Here is a 20,843-nt window from a genome sequence, read left to right as displayed (position 1 = left end):
TTTAATCCAATTTCCCGTAGGGCTGGCGTTCCTCATTGGTGCATGTCAATTATTAATTTGGTACTTGAAGCGGATGATCAGGCATATGATTCAAATGCTTGTTTATTACACAAATATAAAAAAAATGCTTCAAAAGATACTTGAAGGATTAGAAAGAAATGTGAAATTAAACCATATTGCATTATTATACAAATGCATTATTTTTATTGCAATACATACATATGGATTGTCTTAGCTTCCTAATAACGCCAGCCAATGACAAAATCTAATTTAAAAAAGGGAATATACCTATTATGTATTGCAACTGTAGTGCCACTTGCCACATCTTAAAATAGTCAAAATCTCTATTCAGGAGTATGGCAATAATATCTTTCCGTGTTTCTTAAATACTGGAAGGTAGATAGGTATGTCAAAAGTTAGAATAATCATCTTGCAAATATGAGAAGATGTATGAATGTAGAGCAAGCGAGGTCTGTATTCTCAAAGACATACTAAATTGGCATTTGTTTGTGTTTGTTATTTTTTATTAATGGAATGAATAATGATTATGTATATATAAATTTTCATTGAAAAACAATTGATGGCTAGTCATCAATCAATTATCTGTATTGAATTGGTCAATGTGGTTAACCACTGAAAATCAGTGGATTTTTCCTATTTTATTATGTTTTGACAATGACATATAATAAAATAGGCATATTATTAATTGACATATATGTTTTTTTTTCAATTTCTATGCTTCTTTATAGACCAGGTGAATTTATCAACAATATTTTGAGTTTGTCTGAATTTTTATAGACAATAAGGACTGGATTCAACTCCCTAAGGAGCTGTTAATATTAACATATTACAACAGAGATGAAGACCATTTTAGACAAGATAATATAGAAGTCTAGGCAATATCAGGGCTTATGACCTGTCATTGGCTGGTTTAAGTGGCCACTTGGTCCATGTAGAAGTATAGAAATTGAAAAATTTTCAGGCATTGCCATTGAATTTGCATTTCAGGCATGTAGGTGAAATAATTCAATTAGACGAATCTCACCCGCATAAATAAAGATTTCAGTTCTTTAACTTCACAAACATCAACAGACGAAAGAATTGAAGCAAATATGGGCGAAATGGTGAATGTTACAGTGTGTAAAGTGGCCACTTAAACCAGCCAATGACAGGTCATAAGCCCTGTAGGTGCCTAGACTTCTATATTACCTTCTCTAAAAATGTTCTTCATCTCTGTTGTAATATGTGTATACACTAAATGCGGCACACAGTACAAGTTTTGTAACTGAATAAACTAATACATTTATCCTTGTTGACTCCTCTAATGGAGCACTGCATATACACTTACGAATTGCAGTGTTTAGTAAGTTAACTAGTGTATTTTAGTGGTATTTTATTACAGGAAAGCAAGATAATCAGTCTTATGCTTTAGTTTCCGGTCGGAAAAGTTAGGAATATCACAGAAACAATAAGTTTTAGTGAGTTAACCAAGGTCGGGAATGGAACTCAGGATCTTATGTGCATGACAGCCTAATCACTAACTACCTACTACATCACGAGCTGAACAAATTAATTTGTGTAATAAATAAAAAGTGTGCAATTCAAAGATATTTATTAATAGATTCATTGTCATTTGTACCAAAACATAATATTTTAGAATTAGTTTTTATTATTACAGGATTTCTATATTATGACATCACAAAAATATATTGCGTATATTCTTAATTTCAATATCTCCGATTGCTGCATTGAATTGTAGAGTTTCTTTCATTATTTATAGTATTTTAGAATTCAGCATTCTCAAAAGGATGGTACTTGTGACCCGCTCCACTGAAAAAATAAAATAATGCATAATTATAATAAAATGTAGAGTAAAAAATATTACCAATTTATCAGGAAGTATTTATTCTAATTTTCTAAGAAAATAAAATTATCTTTTGTACTTACTCAGTCATGGGGCAAATTCTTCCATTACAATCAAATGTATCAATGAGTTTCAAGTCATCACTGGTCAACTTGAATCCGAAGACATCCATATTCTGGGCAATGCGTGACTTAGTCACAGATTTCGGGATGACAACATGTCCACGGTCAATTTGATATCTAAAACAACAAAAAAAAATAAGCTTGCACGCCCCTATAGGTTATAAAAAAACTGAACACCTACAAATAATGCTGGGTTGCTTAATTCACAACTTTTTAAACAATATTTTATTTTCAATTTATGTTAGCCTCCAAATATAATAATAGTTTTGCTATCCTCACTTCTGTTTTTAATTAGAAAACAAACAAAAAAGCCAAACATTTTAATAAATGTCATTAAATATTCGTATATAATCACTTACCGACTTTTCTATGTCTACCGCTTTCGAGACGTACCCGTCTCTTCGTCAGGACACCAATTAAACCAACATGTAAAGACGGGTACATCTCAAAACCGGTAGACATAGAAAAGTCGGTAAGTGGTTAAATACAAATATTTAATAATATTTATATATGTTTCAATTAAATTCATATTATCGAACAGTTGTATTTATTTACACAATTATACCTTTATCTTAAATATTTCTGGTTTTTATAATCACTTAATGTTTTCAGTGGCCGATATGTTTGCTGATGAAAGTGGCTTTATAAAGATAAAGAAATGTCCTTTAAAAGCATTTTATGAAATAAATAAAAACTAGATAGGTAGTTTCACAGATATTAAAAGTATTAACTTTAATCACTTATTCACTAAATAATAGAAAGACATAGTATGATTTTTATTAATGTGTTGGAAGTTGAAATAACAAAATGTTAAAATTGTTTATTTCACATTTATCAAACATAGTATGTATTAGTTTGGTTAATGAGCACAGTAAATAGATATCTAGGTTAAAAACAGGATAAAGTAACATTATACTTGTTTGATAAATAATATGGAAGTTATGGAAAAAACATAGGCACATAATATATATATTTGATCATAATTATGTAAGGTTCATTTGACTAAAAGACTAGAGTAAAAAACATAATTCCCAAAAAGAGACTAGTTTAAAATTATGTTTGTCATTTACATTGTTTTGGGTAAGGTCATAATTATAATGGTTTTATTACCTGATAACAATCTGGGCGGGGGTTTTTTTATATTTCTCCGCAAGAGATTTCAGTTTAGGGTCATCAAGGAGTTGAGGATCTTCAGGTTTGGCCCATGGCCTGTCTGGAGAACCCAGTGGACTGTAGGCAGTAATGATGATTCCATTATCTTTGCAGAACTTGGACAGTTTGATTTGATTGAGGTAAGGGTGGCATTCGACCTGGTAGAAAAATTAATAATCGAATATTGCATTAAAAATATTAATCGGGACAGATTTGTATTCAGCGTGTATGGTAAACCCTGTCACCTCCGAAACCACGATGATCGGTATGAGCACAAAGATATAATGAAAAAGATACTTTAGAAGCGTTTCAAAACTAAAAAAAATAATAATTAAAAAAATCGAATGGTTGCTTACTTCAAAACAGGAGTGCAAAGGGGGGCAGCTAGCTCTGCACTCTGCAGAAGAAAGCAACCATTTTTTTTTTAATGTTAATTAAAAAAATTTGGGACTTCCAAATTTTTATTTTTGTCTAGCTCATACCAATCATTGTGGTTTCGGATGTGACAGGGTTTACCAACAAGGAAAGACTTTTAAAATAAAGTTGCCATAAATACACAGTTTTATGCGAATGGAAAAGAAAATTATATACAAATTATAAACATGCTTTAAAATGCTTAAAAGCAATCATCTATAAAAAGGAACTAAGCAAAAGTTATATGAAAAAACTGGATTTAAGTAACTATAACAAATAATTCACTTATGGTTTTTAGCCACGAGAGTCATCCAAATGTAAATCTCCAACTTAAGGGTGTCAATATTGAGAGAATGAAACAGTTTAGGTACTTGGGTAGTATCACACATCTGGACCCCGACACAGATAAAATGCAGAATAGAAGCAGCCCGAACAGCATTTAACAAAATGAAAAATCTTCTTTGTGTCGATAATATAAACCTTAAGCTGAGACAATGAATGGTCAAATGTTATATATGGTCTGTCTTACTGTACGGTGTAGAGGCATGGACTCTTAAAGTAAATACTATAAACCGCCTTGAAGCATTTGAAATGTGGATTCACTGTCGAATGTTAAGAATATCTTGGACCGATATGATAACCAACAATGAAGTATTACATAAGAGCCAATACAAATAGAGAACTATTCACCACCGTTACGCTCCGTAAGATATCATATTTTGGCCATGTGCTAAGAGGTGATAATTATGACATATTTCAGCTTGTCATGAAGGGGAAGAACGAGGGACGTAGTGGGGTCGGAAGCAAACAGCTTTCATAGCTTAGAAACGTCCAAGCAAACATGGGTAACTAAATTTTGAACCAGTTCAAAAAGACGGTTCGCAGTTCAAACACTTTGAGCTGTTGAGCTGCATCTCAAACGTCTAATAGGCGGCTCACAGCTCACAGCGGTTAATTGTGAGTTTCTTTCGAATTGTGCGTGTACGCCATGCTTCAGGTCAGCTGAGTCAGCACTTTAGAGGTGATTTGGTGAACCATACAGCTGTTTTGCGCCTGAGTTCGCGACTCGCGACAGTCGCGTAAAATAATTTGAGCTGATCTGCGGGCCGGTTCCAAACTCCAGCTCAAGTATTTGAGCTGCGAGCTGACCTGCAGCTCAAAAAATAATCTTGAGTTACCCGTGCCTACTGTGGAGGAGCTGTTTCGAACTGCTCAGGATAGGGAAGCTTTCTCCCAAGTGGTCGTCAACGTCAGGGGGACCCTATTGGGTCATATTTGACACGTGAAGAAGATCAAATAATTAATAATAGTAAAATAAATTTTACTCATAACAAACAAAAGTAAAAGATAAAACTATTGTCTATAAATAAGAACACGTAATACAAGTGTTTGTAAAAATAAGATAACAGTAATATAAATATCAGAATTTTATATAATATCAACCTTTTCAAAAATGCATAACATAAACTTTCGTTTTGTTTTGATTTTGAAAATATTAATAATTATATTGCATTACCTGGTTGGTGACAGGCTTGATGGTTGCGATTTCAAATATTCTCTTCATCTGAGCTACATTGAAATTAGAGATACCAATGCTGCGAACTAGACCAGCGGTCACCAAAGTTTCCATGGCTTTCCACGTGTCTACGAAATCAACATCAGAAAACTGTACTTTGTCTCCAACTCTAGGGAATAAATCCCCTTGTTCTTCCTGAAAATAATTGTACGTAAAAATTTATTAAAATAATATTTAATGGGATTTAAATTACATTTATAAGTAGGAACTGTAAGATTACCTTGAATCCAAATGGCCAATGGATTAGGTACAAGTCCAAATACTTAAGGCCAAGATCCTCCAGAGTTTTTTTGCACATTGGCAAGACTAAGTCGGGGCGGTGGAAAGTGTTCCATAATTTTGAGGTGATAAATAAGTCTTCCCTATAAAAATATATTATTTTCAGTTATGCATCTTTTATTTATTTATACACAATCGCCAAAAAAAAGAATTTAAAGTTACAGTAGTGCCCGACTTTTGAAAAAATTACTGATACCGGTGTGTAAAAACATTGAAATAAATTATTGTTATGTATTGCGTAATTGGTAAGGTTAGTTTTGGTATTCATATTAGATTGAAAAAAACTGATATGAATTGTTTTTACGTCAGTGTTATTGATTGATTGAACAGCTTTAGAATATGTAAATATTTGATTTATTATACAATCAGGGCTCCGATTACAATGGGAAGTTAACAGAGTTATCTTTGACTGTCTATAAAGGAAAAACCGATATTTGTGTACGAAAATGAGTATATTTGCATAAACATTAAATGTATCTTCGTCAGTAACCTATAATTGAACATGTTTAGAAGAAAAAATGGTATGCCTATTCGACTTTTCATACAAAAAACTTAATTTTACTTTGTAGATAAAAATAGAAGGATAAATGTTAACTTCCCATTGTAATCGGGGCCCTGGTAACACTTGATTTTGCCAGCTAGAAATGGGAATATTTTTCAAAACAGAAACATCTTTCTAAGCAGCATATAATATTGTTATTATTATACAATCATTTCGCTATCTACCTAGGGTGCATAGGGCAATGTATTTATACTACAATTGCAGCATATCTCAATAATTTTTGTTACATAGATGATCAGTTTTACATTTCAGGTGCCAGTCCAGGTACAATAAAATATTGCAGCCTAGCATTTATTGCAAAAACACCTTTTTCAAATATATATTTAATGTTAACTGGGCATTTGAACCCGAGACCTTTCGCTTAGTAGGCAAACGCGCTGACCATTAGACAATGAGGCCGACATATAAGAATACATAAAATATTATTTATTGACAACAATTAAAACCATTTTAGTTAATGCTAAATGAGTCACATATTCCAAACATCATTGATGTTTTAAATATTATGAAATACTTATAAACTATCTTTATAAGCCTGGCGCACAGATAACACCTTTGGTTGATATTAAATTTATTTCTAATTAAATGTTCTTAATTATATAATAAAACTGAAAAATAATTATTAATTTATCTTGGTAAAAAACAGATAAGCACATGGTTATATTATGTAATTTGATAATTGATGTAATTTAAAGCATGATAATCAACTGATATATTTGATAAAAAATAAACTGTTAAAGTGTTGAGCAAATATTAAACATAATTTACAAAGTAGATAAAAGCATTTATGTCCAGAGCATTTTAAATTGTGTGATAACACAATTTAAAATGCTCAAACAACACAAAAAAATATTATCGATTTATTTAAACACTTTATATATATATATTTATATATACAGTATTTATACATAAATATAAAGTTGGGTATATTTTTAAGGTAATTTCTTCTTACCTACCCAAACCGTTTGATTTGGGAAAAAATGTGGTAAATATAAAAATATGGTAGTATAATATCATTTTGTTTTATTGAAGAAAATATAAAAATAAATTATTAAAAAAAAAATACTATGAGGAATGGAAGGGGTAAAAGTGGGAAAGAACAAAGAAGAGAAAAGAAAAAACTCAAATAGCAAGTATATACATCTAGTACAAAAAACAAAATAAATCTCACTAAATAAATACACATTATTATAAACAGGTTTTTAGTGCAATTTTGTTAGGATACCGGAAAAAATAAATATATACAATAATGTCAACAGCGTTTTAAAAGTTTTGAGAGAGCTATGGGGTATAATTTAGTAGAGATTTTATTAAGATTGACAAGAATTTTTAACAGAGATGAACCTCTATAATAATGGAATATGGAAGGTTTAGACTTTTACGGGCTCATGATCTATCATTGGCTGGCTAAGTGGTCAATTAACACCCTTATGCACATGTTTGAAAAATCACATTAAAAAAAAAAAATAATACGTAAGTCTAATATTTAAAAAAAAAAAATATATATTAAAAAAATGTTTTATGAGAATAAGGCCTACCTTTTAACAACTCCTTTGCTGAGTTTTGTCTTAAGGGCAGCACCAATTTCTTTTTCATTTCCATAAACATGAGCACAATCAATGTGTCTGTAACCCACATCAATAGCAGCTTCAACAGCAGTCTTCACCTCACCGGGAGGAGACTAAATTACAAAATACATTTTTTAAATATGTGCAAAATAAAAAACGTTTATTGAGGTCTCACAAACAAGCTTTTCAGCATACAAAAACATCAAGACCCTAAGCTTTTTTTTTCTCTTAGAGATATGGGGCGAAGAGCGGTTTGATAAATAGGTATTTGAATTTAGTTTTTCTGTCACTCTCTCGTAGATGCCTCTCTGGATACTGTGCAAAAAAGACAACCGCACGTCGGACTGATTTTGCTTAGCTAAATTGACAATATTGAGGTCTCGTATTCCCGTTTTCCGCACCCTAAAATTGGCCAATTTCGATTTTTTTAAAGAAAGTATCAGAATGAAATTTTGTCTGTTGGAAGGTTTTGTTTTGTTTACCATATTTATATAAGTGTCGTACGATTGAAAACGGCAGATAAAACTAGACACGTTTGGTGGATATCTAGTGTGTAAAAAAAATCGTCGCACTAGTGCCATAATCCAGGGAGAAAATACAGGAATGGGTGTATCTGAAGAAAAGCCCGTCAATCCGGGCGTGATCTGTCTGCTGCGAGGTGTATGAATATGAAGCAAAGGCGCATCTTAAAACCGAAAAAAAAACGCAAAAAAAACGTATTTAAAAAAAAATATATATATACTATCCATTCCATCGTCCAGTCGGCCTCGTGGTATAATGGTCAGCGCATTTGCCCAACATGCAAGAGGTTTCGGGTTCGATTCCCGACATGTTTGGTAAGAAATATTATTTAAAATGGTGTTTTTACACTAGAATATTTCATAGTCCCTAGAGTGGTACCTGAGGCGTAAGACTGATAACTTTACCTTAGTGCAAAAAAAATATGATCGAGATACGCTGCGATTGGAGTACCAATGCAGTGCCTTATGCACCATTCGATGCGGAAAGGGAATGATGATGATGATCCATTCCATTCAACAATAGTAAATCATTTAAATGTTTTTTAAATTAAGTAATAGGTATGTCATGTTTCACCATGATGAAGAAAATAAAGCCCCATTTTATGAACTGACAGCGCATATATTGAAAGAATACCTAATATAAAAGATTTTGAATGGTCATCAGATACAAAATATTATAAATAAAAATATGTCGGTAAGTATATATATTATTTAAACAACATAAATTACGAAACTGTTAAATGGGTCCTCTTTACTTATTTATCTACCGTACATTCACGGAGACTGGACCGCTGGGCACGCACACACCACGAGCCCACTGCGTGATACGTGATATCGCATGATTGGCCCATTTCACACCACGGCAAAAATCTACACGGCATGATAAAATAAAATACGGTGGATTGATATTTATTGTTTAACAATTCATGGTGTACGCAATAATCAGTACACCATGAAACCGAATAATCTCCAGTCGATTTTCTTTTGCAGGATTTTTACCCGAGATTACTCGCTAATTCAAATAATGATTTTCGTAAAATTATCATTAAAATCTCTTTTGTTAAGTTTTACTATATTATTTTAATCGGGTTGTGGTCCCGTGGCTAGTGTAGTGACTCACGGATCGGAGGTCCGAGGTTTGAACCCACTCTACCCCAACTTGATTGCCATTTTCTAATAGTGGGTTATTCACAACTCATTGAAAATGGTCACCAAAATTGAAATATTTGGGTAAATTATGAGAAAGCTAATATTTTATTTTTTTAAATATATCAACCGAGGCGTTTTTATTTATATTTTTATTAAAGTCATTAACTTTAGAGTTTTATAAAAAAACGAAAAATATAAATATTAACAAATTAACGTTATTAATATTATTTATTATTATTATAAATATTATTAATAAGGTGCTAACGAATCTAATAAATGTCAATCGACTATATTTTTTCCGTGCCGTTCAGGTTAAGATGATATGTGTGAAATAGGCTATTCTCCGTCGGGTATCAGGTTATTCGATATCACGCGGCTGGTTTGTGTATTTGGAAATTCTTGTAATAATGAACAGACTTTAGGACTTTTGCCAAATACGTAAGGTTTTTTTTCGATTTATGTATATAATGACTGAACATTAATAATACAATTTGAACAGATGAAGGATAAACTAAAAAAATACCCACAAAACTAATAAGAGCACAAGTTATACTGTCGTTCCAAGAGAAGGCAATAATCAACATTTTATGTAAATGCAAACGGATAAATATCCGGTTATAATATAAAAGATCGTCGGCCTCGTGTTGTAGTGGTCAGCGCGTTTACCTACCATGCAAGAGGTCTTTTAACACTAGAATATTTCATAATCCCTGGACTGGCACCTGAAGCGTAAGACTGATCATCTTTCCTTCATGTTACAAAAAAATATTAAGATACGCTGCAATTGTTGTACCAGTGCAGTGCTCTATGCACCATTAGGTGCGGAAAGGGAATGAAGACGATGTATTTGGTATTTTTTTACCGTCTAAATTTATCAAATGTTTATTTATTTTTAAAAAATTATATGTATTTATTAGAGTAAGTCGTTTAGAATGATTACAATTATTTATTAGATGGCATTAAAAAAAAAAATAACACTTTTTAATTTTTTTTTGCTAGATACTGCCTTTTTGCTTGGAGCGGCAAAATATAAATGCGTAACTATGATTTATTACGCATTTAAATGCGTAAATACTTTTGAACCACGCACACATTCACAAAAATAAAAACGAGCATAAGAATCCAACCAGGATGTTTCTATAATTGGGTACGCGTTTGTATTTTTAGTAGGTATGTCTAGTACCGACTAATTTAAAAACTACAAATAATGATTTTTAAATAGGTTAGTTTTACCTTCCATGTTCCTAATCCCAAAATTGGAATCTCATGACCATTGTTGAACTTGAGATTTGGAACTGAAGCAGCCATTTCGGATAATATGAATTTGTATCAAATACTATAAAACGAAAACCCAACAGAGTTGGAAACTTGGAAACACGGAACAGTCGGAAACCGGAATCGGAATGCGAAGTTTGGACGATTGCGCCTTAATTTATTGATCAACAATGTGGCGAAGTGGTAGTCAGCATTGCCACTTCCATCATGCGAAAATCGGTAGATACAGAAAAATAAATCGGTAGATTTCTGTAGATTCATTGTCCTTCGGGCGGGGGGAGTGGGGGAAAGGGGGATGTAATAAAATTTCCCTACCTTTTTTCATTACGAAATTTCGCCGAACATGGAATGTGGATTTTATAAAATCAAACCAAATGGCGGCCACGTTGGATTAATAGCTGACGCTTGCCTGACGCACGGAGAGTTGTTGTTGGATTCGATATCCAGTGAGATCACAATTATTTACGTAAATTTTTACATTTTTCGTAATTTTAAGTTTATTGATAAAATAATAACTATTATTCACTGAAAAAGATTACTACATTTAAGCAGAAAATTGTTGAGCTGCTGATATTCCATTTAGTAAAACAGAAACTATTAAATTATGAAAAGAAATTACATAATTTTAATTCGTCAACTTTGAAAATAACCGGAAATCACTATTTACCAATACTAAGCAATCAACGTGTACGACCGAAGGATAAGTAGTAATAACAAACAGATGGCAGAAAAAGAAGCTTTCTGAGAAAACAGAAAAAAGTTAGTATTAAGTCCATTCATTTATAAGTGGATTGCCCATATTGGGAACGAATAGATACATACCGTCAAACGTGACAATGTTGTCCAGTTTTACCAAACTTTTACAATATCATAATTTTTTTGTATAGGACAACTCCTATCCATTTTATTGAATAGTGATACTAATTATTCTGAGCATTTTAACAAGTACACAACTTTTACTTTTCTTTTATTTATGCAATTTTAGAAGACATAACATGCTGGGCAAAATTATCTCCACTGGTTGACAATTTTGCCCACTTGGTAATTAACTGTTATTTTTTATTTTATCATCATTATCATACGGTTTACAACTACTTTTTGGGCGAAAAAAATGTTTATGTTTAAACAATAGCATCATTGAGGCATCACCATTATAAAATCAATGCAAAAAACCGATGGGAAAAATTGTCAACTATTTCTTTAATTTTTCTATACAATGCGGATTTGTGGGCCAGGGTTGGCACATAATTGGATTTTTAACAAAACCAAAGAAGTATATCTCTAATCCTTTTAATTTGTTCGTGTTTGACTATGCATAAGCCAATAAATTATAAATCACTTTTAATTTTTTTTTACAAACCATTTCAGTTCTGATGCGATTTTCGTAATTAAAGGGGCAAGCTCTCAAAACGATTTTTATTTGAATGTGTATGTAGAAAAAAACGATTTTTTTTTTGTACAGCGGTGCAATTATTTGCTAGATTACCCATACTTTGAAATTGTATTTTATGTACAGAATTCATAATATTTTCTATGTTTTATTTTCTTCTTTAGACTGTGAAAAATATTTATATAAAAAACATTTAAAATAAAAAAATAAGTCTTCATAATTTAAAATTAAACTTCAAAAATTTGGCAAATTTAATTAAGTAAAACTTTCTAAAATGTTGTTAAATATTCTTACATTTTTAAAAATGGTTTAAATTGTTGTTGAACGGTAAAAATTAAAATGGGTTTTGTAAAACCATTTTCAATTTACTCACAGAAAATGACTCAATCTTGCAGTTTTTAAGGTTTACATTGAATTTATGAAAACCTTGACGCAAGATTCAGGCAAAGATTTCACTATATGTTCCAATTAAATACATCAGCAATATCCTCAACTTGAGACCACACAAAGCTCCATTACTGTCGACCATGATGTCTTATTAAATAAGCTGTATGAGATCGGTTTCTCGGATGGTATGTTAAAATTAATGGCGAGCTACCTCCAAAACAGAAACCAATACGTCTCCTACGGTCTATTCGCGTCAGAGTGTTTCCATACTTTCTTGGGTGTCCCGCAAGGCTCTAACCTGGGTCTATTGTTGTTCTCAATTTTCATTAATAATATTAAAAATGTAATTTTGAACTCGCGTTTTCTGTTGTTTGCGGATGACTTAAAACTGTTCTTAAAGGTGACAACTTCTGACGATTTTCGTCTTCTCCAAGCGGATATATCTAATATATCTGAATGGGGAAGGCGAAACAAAGTTGGGTTTAATGTTTTTAAGTGTTCGGTCACGTCCTTCACTAGGGCCCAAAAAACTCTTTTTTTTCGCTACAAAATGAATGACCAGAATCTGATACGAACATCGAATGTTAAGGATCTGGGCGTTAGATTTGTAAGCACTCTGACATTTCATGAACACATAGAGACAATCAGTGGTGATGCATTGAAGATGTTAGGATTTGTTCTGCGTACTGCCAGGGTTTTCGAAAATACCCGCGTACTGAGAACTCTTTACAACTCCTTGGTGCGAAGTAGACTCGAGAGTGGCTCGATGATTTGGGGGCCACATGAACTGAAGTGCTCTCTTATGATAGAGAAAATCCAAAAGAAGTTTCTGAGATATCTCTACATGAGAAAGTGCGGGTATTATCCTTGGCTCTACCCGACCGAGTTTCTCCAGGGTATGCTTGGCTACAACAGTTTAGAGACTAGAAGGAATGTGTATTTGACCACACATTTTTATCGATTGTTGCGCGGTATGATCGATAATTCTGAAATTATGATGAGCATTGGTTTGTATGTTCCTGATAATTACCTAAGACAGCCTCAGCATAGATTGTTTCATATTCCGATATTCAGGACCAATCTACCTATGGTTATGCCTGTTGGAAGAGCTACCGCTATGCTGAACAACATCGCTCTGGATATTGATCTGTTTCATGTATCCGAAGGGGTTTTCCGGAGAAGGATTCTTCGACTCCTTTGACATGAGTCTCTTTCGTGTATTTTTTTTTCCTTTTTTATAATATGTACGTATTGAATATATTTTTGTAATGTATATGTTATATTTAAAATAAATAAATTGAATTGAAATTACGTTTGCGTCTTACAAATGACATTACAATATTAAAATTGTGGTTGTTGATGCGCTGATAACTTAACCGACATCATATTTGTCGTTTTGCGTATCAACAGTGTTAAACGTTATTAAAACGAAAGCGCCTTCTTTACCGTTATTAATTTCAAGCGGATCAGACCAATACCGATCTACATCGGTGTTGGACACTGACACTATTTTTTCGTTTTCCTCGGCTGAAGATTCTGAGGCACGTTGTTCATATTCGTCTTGATGACTTATGATGGACGTCTCGAAATTTAATGATTCATTAACCGAGTAGGCATTGGAGCCCGTTGTTTCCGTGTCGCTCTGACATTTTTTTCAATGTTCTTCTTTATAGGATGTAGGTATCTTTTGATTCTAAAGGCAGAGAAAAATCGGATGGATTGTTGAATAACGGCTTATCATTTTCAGCGTGTATTTGGATTGATACCTCCATCAGATTTTAAAATCTTATTCGTCAAATCTTTGACAAAAATCTGATTTATGGGCCAGTTTGAACAAAACATCCGGTTACCTAGTTTAAAATCATGATTTTGTCGCTTACTGAATTTTTTAAATATATTTTCTACTTTGTTTAAGCAGCAGTTACTTGCATTTTATTCGGGTCGCCTGATGTATTCTTTTTCTGTAATCTGGTTTTGTCTTGGATAATGTTTTTTCAAAGTAGTATGTAGCGACAACCCTAGACGTGGGAAAAATTGTCTTAGATTTCTTAGCTAGTGTTTTGACAATTTTGCCCACCTAAATATCTATTGTGTTTGTTCAAATAGATATACAGAAATACTTTCTATGGCGTTGTTATTATTTATGCAATAAAATATATGAAACTTACTTGACTCGTTTCAACATAAACTCCGCAACAACAAAAGTTTTGACACTATTTATGGATATACAAAAACATACCTTCAAGTTTAACTTCAAATTTCAAGTGATCAAGTAAAACTGGCGGTAAACTGAATATTTAGTTTTGCCATGGAACTATCAAAATATACTTACCAAATGTAATTCTAATGATATCAGTAAAATTTCTTACTTTAATACATGATTTTGTTAAGGATTTCAGCAGTGGGCAAAATTGTCATGGCTGGGCAAAATTGTCATGTTTGACGGTAGTAAAAAAATCTATTGAAGAAATGGAAATGTTTGAAAATCGCTAGAATTTCGATCAAATTCAATAGGTCGGTAGATTTCACCCAAAATCGGTAGATCTACAAAAAATCGGTAGGGTTGGCAACGCTGGGCAAGTGGCAAGTGGCGAACAATAATCCGGCAGAGAGAGATAAGGATGTTATTTTCTCACTCTATCTGGTTCAACGTGGTATTATGTCATTTGTCATTGTCATTCTATGGCCGTGAAAACGACCGTAGGCCCATTTCACATATATCGTCCCAATTCACCCGGCCCGGTAAAATTCAGTCAGTGCTTGTCAACCCATGTAACAATAATGATATTGTATTTCTTTAATTTCCTAGTGCTACTTGTATGTAACGTATGAACTGAATTAATAAATGCATTTGAAATATAACCAGACGTGTTTATAACCTTTACATTCACAAAATGTCATTTCATTTATACTTAGGTACCTATAATTATATTTTCATTCGCATTATATGCGTATTATATGTAGGTACATTATTATTAATTTGACATTTATAATAAATTACCCACGCTGAATTATCTATATTGTTTTTAACAAATAAAAAACATGAATTATTTTCATCTATTGCGTTTGTGAGTTGCAAATATCACGGAGATTCGTAGGAGCTCCATGGCCAGCCTCCTATTTTGAAAACCATGTTTATATTGGTTTAATTGGTAGGTAGGTCTAGGGCAGGGATAGCGAACCTTTTTCAAAAGTGGGTAAAATTTGTTTTAAAAAAATATTTTTGAATCCATGTCTATCATAGGTTGAGTAGGTAATTAAAACAATAGTGAATAAAGGCTTACAAATTTTATGAACTTTAAAATTTACAAGCAAAATTTCAATGAACTCTTTAAAAATAAAGACAAAAAATGAGGAATAAAATATATATGAATTAAAAGCAACTTAAAAATCACCATCAAAAACGGAAAATTAGTTATTGATGCCAATCTAAGTTATTGATACCTATCTAAATAATATCGTAATTCAAAACCATCTCTAAATCTTGCAAAAACAGATTTCAATTATACTTGAATCCGCAAACTTTTAGCATTCTCCATTGAGTTGGTGAAGCATAATTAGAAATCTTACAATTCTTTTTTCAAAGCAAATATCTCATCAGCAACTCCTTCAATGGAGATTTCTAAGTTTGCTTCTAATACCCTCATATAAAATAAACAACTACAGATTTCCCGTTAAACAATATAATCGGTGTTTAATCTTACACATGCAGCAGTCATTTCTTTACTAAGTGGATTTTGTAGTCGTGATTTAGTAAAATTCATTCATGAAAACAACTGCTCGCACGCATATGTCGATCCGAAATAAGGGATAAGTTCACGCTATGTTACTTGCATTATATCTGTGAAGTTGGTTAGTTTGTTAGATTCGTTTTTCAAACGCTGTCATGGGAATGGCGAATAGTAAAAAATACCGTTGACGCCGGGAACTTTTTTTTTTGCTTTTTACTTCGTGGCTTAGATTAGTCAGATTTTTTTGTAGATTTTGAGGCTAGACTTATTCAAGATGGTGTCTTTTTAGTTTTTATTAAATGAAAGCTTTAAATAAAAACAATCTTATCTAAAAGTTCAAGCGGGTTAGATAATTTCTCGACAGTGACCCGCGGGTCCCAAGTCTAGGGTAAAATTTCAGTTTTGACTGATGAAAAAAAACTACTCTAAAAAATAATGATCGAAGCACAGAATAAAGATAATTTATTTTTGTGACGTTCAACAAACGATATGTATTTATATAATGGTGTATCAATATAAATCAATGAAGCAGGGTGCTCAAATTTTATTTTATTTTTTCACAACGTAACACACATAAATGAAAAACCCCTAAATCTAATTGTGAACTTGCTCATCTGAAGAGGTACCTAGGTAAAGTTGATTCAAAAAGATTTGAAAATTTTGTATATTTTTCCGACCATTTTGAAATGTTCCTACTGTACCAACATCAATAAGGCGATGCTTGTACTACGTATAATTATATATATTTTTTAATTAGTTTATTTATTTATTATTTTTTTAAAGGAATAGATGGGAAATAAGATATGGAAGGAAGTTATTAAAAATATACTTCAACACCCAGACCAATTGAGAAAAATTTCGCTTGAATTTATTTCTTGCAACTGGCGGGAATTGAACCCGCGACACTAGTTTCATAGTTAGCTGGCTTACCAACAGCGCCTGTCAAAAAATCAATTTATTTGATAGGAAGTCATTATTTGAGCCATTTCCTTATTCTGAGGTGACCTTCAGTGAAGATGACAAGATTGTTGATTGAATTATTGTTTAACTACTAACTACCGAAAAAATTGATGCTAAATACTAAAGAGGTTGGTTCAGAATTTTTATTATAGTTAGAGCGTCTTATTATAGTTAGAGTATTAAGTTATTATTTATAATATACCTATATCGATAATATTACTCAGATACATTATGCACTATAATAGGCACCTAACTTATTATGTAATAATATATATACCATAGGTACGTAACATGTTCACTGGAGATAATAAAATTGGAGATAAAAAAATGAATAATACACAATAAATTTGACTGGATTATTGTCTCATCATTAAAGTAAATTGTGACGCAAAAAAACAAACGTAGCTATCTCCAGCCACCTTAATTTTTGTTTAATATGACTGCTGATGTTGTTTTACATGATAATATTCAGTTCAAACATAGCATTTGTTTCTGCTAAGAAAAAAGCTCAAAAGCAATAGAAATGCATACTGTTATATGGATTGCACAAAGACAAAAGGTTGATTTACTCGGTTTTACTTACAATGGAGATAGCTACATTAGTTTTTTAGCGTCACAATTGTGAAAAAAGATAATTTTGAAAGGGCCGTAAATATTAGACTGATAGATGAAAATATGAGTATCGATGTTATGTGGGAATGTTTGAAAAACGGTAAGTATGTGTGAATCAGCGATGGAAGTATGCGGCATAACGAAACAAGGAAGAAAAAAAGGTGATGCTTGGTGGGACGATAGAATAAAAAAAATAGTACAAGAAAAGAAGAAAGCATGGTTAAATCTTCTGACATTGAATAAAGCCATTGGTAGTAGGTACGCAGAATTAAAAAGCTAATATAATGAATGTAAGAAGAGAGTGAAACAAGGTGTGTGTGAACGAAAGAAATTGTTGAAAGAAAGAGAGGGAACCAAAATGACCGAGAACTTCCAAGAAAATGTAAAAATATTCTGGAAAGCGGTACAAAATCCCCAAAACAGTAATGAAAGTGGACGTATGACAGCTATAAAAGGAAAAGATGGAAAAATGGTGACAAATGATTGTCGAATAAAATCGAGATAGAAGGAATACTACGAGAAGGTGTATGAAACACATACAGGAAATATAAGCACCTTCTCAAGAAAGTTTAAATGCAGATGATGGTGCGACAGAGATAAGAATGGAAGAAATAAGAACTGCTGCCAAATATATGAAGAATGGAAAAGCACAAGGTTTTGATAATGTTGTTACAGAGTTTATGAAGGCGGGTGGTGAAATAATTTTTGTATGGCTGCACAAGCTTTTTAACCGATGTTTAGAGGAAGAATACACTCCTCCAGACTGGAGTAGGGCTGTTTTTATGCCTATATACAAAGAAAAAGGTTCAAGAGTGGAATGCGGAAATTATAGAGCAATCAGCCTTTTGAGCGCCGTTAGCAGAATGTATGAAAGAATACCGATAGAGAGTAAGAAAAGTTACTAAGTAAAGAGTGTGAGATATATAAAGCGGTTTTATGAATGGAAGAGGATGTATGGATCAAATATTTGCTTTACGAAACATGACAGAAAAAAATCTTGCTAAAAACCAAAAGCTTTTCTGCGTATTTGTCGATCTGCAAAAAGCGTTTGATAGAGTTGACAGATAAAAATTATGGAAGGTGTTATCGGATTATGGCGTGAGCGGAAATCTGACACGAGCTATTGCTTCTCTGTGTAAAGACAGCACATCATGTGTTAGGGTAAATGGATTATACACATCGTGGTTCGACATTCATAAAGGAGTCAAACAGGGATGTATGATGTCACCATGGCTGTTCAACGTGTATATCAATAACTGCATGAAAGAACTGTAAGGCTTAAGAATGGGAGCAAAAATGGGTGATTTAACTGTCAATTATCTTTTATATGCTGATGATGCCGTGCTTCTTACTAACAACAAAGAGGAACTGCAATTATTGATAACAAAGGTCTCCGATGTATGCAAGGGAAGCGATTTGCTGATGAATGTTGATAAGTCGAATGTAATGGTTTTTGGGGGGTTATACTAAAACAGGTAGAGTAATTAGTGTAACTGGGAAGTATGTTTACTAAGGATGGAATGACTGAGAAAGACATTGAATGGAGGGTAAGTGCCGGGAACAGAGTGAACAGTGCAGTTAAATCAACCTTGGCAAATAAATGTTTGATGCAAGAGGCAAAATTAGCAGTTCAAATGGAGTCCTAGTCCCGACCCAGATGTTTGGAAGCGAAGTATGACTTGGAAAAACAGGGATAAAAGTAGGCTGAAAACTGTCGAAATGCGATCTCTCAGGCGAATGTGTGGTAAAACTATGTACGATAGTTGCACAAATGTAGAGATCCATACATTATGTAAGACTGAGATAAGCATTATCGACAAAATCAAGAAAGGAGCTTTGCACTGGTTTGGACATGTGGAGCGAATGGACAGCGAAAGAACGGCTAAGAATATTTACAATGCGAATGTTGGTGGATGCAGAAATAGAGATAGACCGAGAAAGACATGGCATGACCAAATCCAACAAATACCTGAAGATAGACATCTCAAAAGTCGGAATAATCGGCAAACGTGCATGAAAAGATGTATGAATGTAGAGGAAGCAAGATCTGTATGCAAAGATAGTGATGTGGCGTTCTATCCTCTCCCCCTATCCTTACGGGGAAACGGCATGATGGTTTGTTGTTGTTGTGAGGATAGTAAACAAAAAATCCCACTAAGGCATGGCCTGTTCGTGGGTATACAAGAAATGTTTATGAATTTTTTGCTTCTATAATAAATAGACCGTTATAATATTTTTAGTAAAATATTCTGTAAAATATTAGGTGTTAAAAGTTACTCTAGCAATTCCTGGACGGGTTGAGAGTTCTCTGTGCATGCCACCATCCTTAATTATGTGAATTCCCAAGTATTTAAAAACTGTCAAATTCCTCATCCTCTGCCCATTATTACAGAAAGGGTGATCAAGGTCAGGATAGGATTTGTTGCTTGTTATGTGATTATTGTAAAACGTTTGTTCTCTTCCCAAATAAATAAAATGTTTATGCCCAAGACTTTTTTTACGTTGAGGGAGAGTTTTCATAGTGTCTTTGTCAATAGAAACAGATAAGGGAAACTGAAAGGATTATAGTTGACATCTAGGATCTGGTTGTGGTACAGTGGATCAGATATCTGAGGATCATACCAATTTTACTCAACTTGAATTCCGTTTTCTAATAATTGAAAATGCCCCCCAAAACAGAAAAATAAGTGTAAATCATAAGAACGCAAATATAGTATACATCTGTTTTTTTATTAAGTAAAAACATGTCAATTAAATTTGAAGGAACGATTTTTAAAAAGGTAAAATAAACTCATATAATTGTTCAACGCAATGTATTTACAAATTAATAATGTGTAAAAATTCATAAGATTTTGAAATTGTGATCTATATACAAAAATGTATTATCAAAATGTGTTGATTGAGGTATATAAGATAAATTCACAAGTATAATAATATGAATAAACACAGTAAAAAAAATCATACATAAAAACAATATTTAGTGTTACAGTTACTAAAGTTTCTAAAAACGAATAATAAACTAACAATTTTTAAACAAATAATTTTTTTCATTGAAACATAATATCGGTCTACGTAGAATAATATAGTGTCAACAGGTTATTGGTTTTCTGCTTGGAGTTACTATCTTAAACCTAGGTACTTTGTGGTGAAAGCACTTTGAATTAATTAGATCCGAAGACAAAAGAGAAAAAAAAACAACTTAATTACAGTAGACATCAAATCTGTAGTTACAGCTCAAAGTATTAAGGCATTAAAAATCATTAATAGATTTCAGCACATCA

The 20,843-nt window shown here is 32.5% G+C and overlaps 1 protein-coding gene across 1 annotated transcript; it reads right to left on the bottom strand.

The window, feature by feature from the left end:
- Positions 1-1,595: 1,595 nt before the first annotated feature.
- LOC148273690 (aldo-keto reductase 1B-like) lies at positions 1,596-10,614 on the bottom strand. Its single transcript, XM_088238347.1, has 7 exons — positions 10,441-10,614; positions 7,508-7,650; positions 5,349-5,490; positions 5,069-5,263; positions 3,097-3,296; positions 1,948-2,103; positions 1,596-1,830 (listed from the first exon to the last, which is right to left on the bottom strand). The coding sequence occupies exons 1-7, from the start codon at positions 10,513-10,515 to the stop codon at positions 1,785-1,787; spliced, it is 957 nt and encodes a 318-aa protein (XP_088094473.1). The 5' UTR covers positions 10,516-10,614; the 3' UTR covers positions 1,596-1,784.
- Between the last annotated feature and the right edge of the window lie 10,229 nt (positions 10,615-20,843).

This window comes from Micrasema longulum, unplaced genomic scaffold (assembly GCF_059751315.1).
Source record: "Micrasema longulum isolate JH-2025_06_02 unplaced genomic scaffold, ASM5975131v1 h1tg001870l, whole genome shotgun sequence".
In the NCBI taxonomy this organism is placed as follows: Eukaryota; Metazoa; Arthropoda; class Insecta; order Trichoptera; family Brachycentridae; genus Micrasema; species Micrasema longulum.
This window is presented reverse-complemented; position numbering and strand designations above follow the sequence as displayed.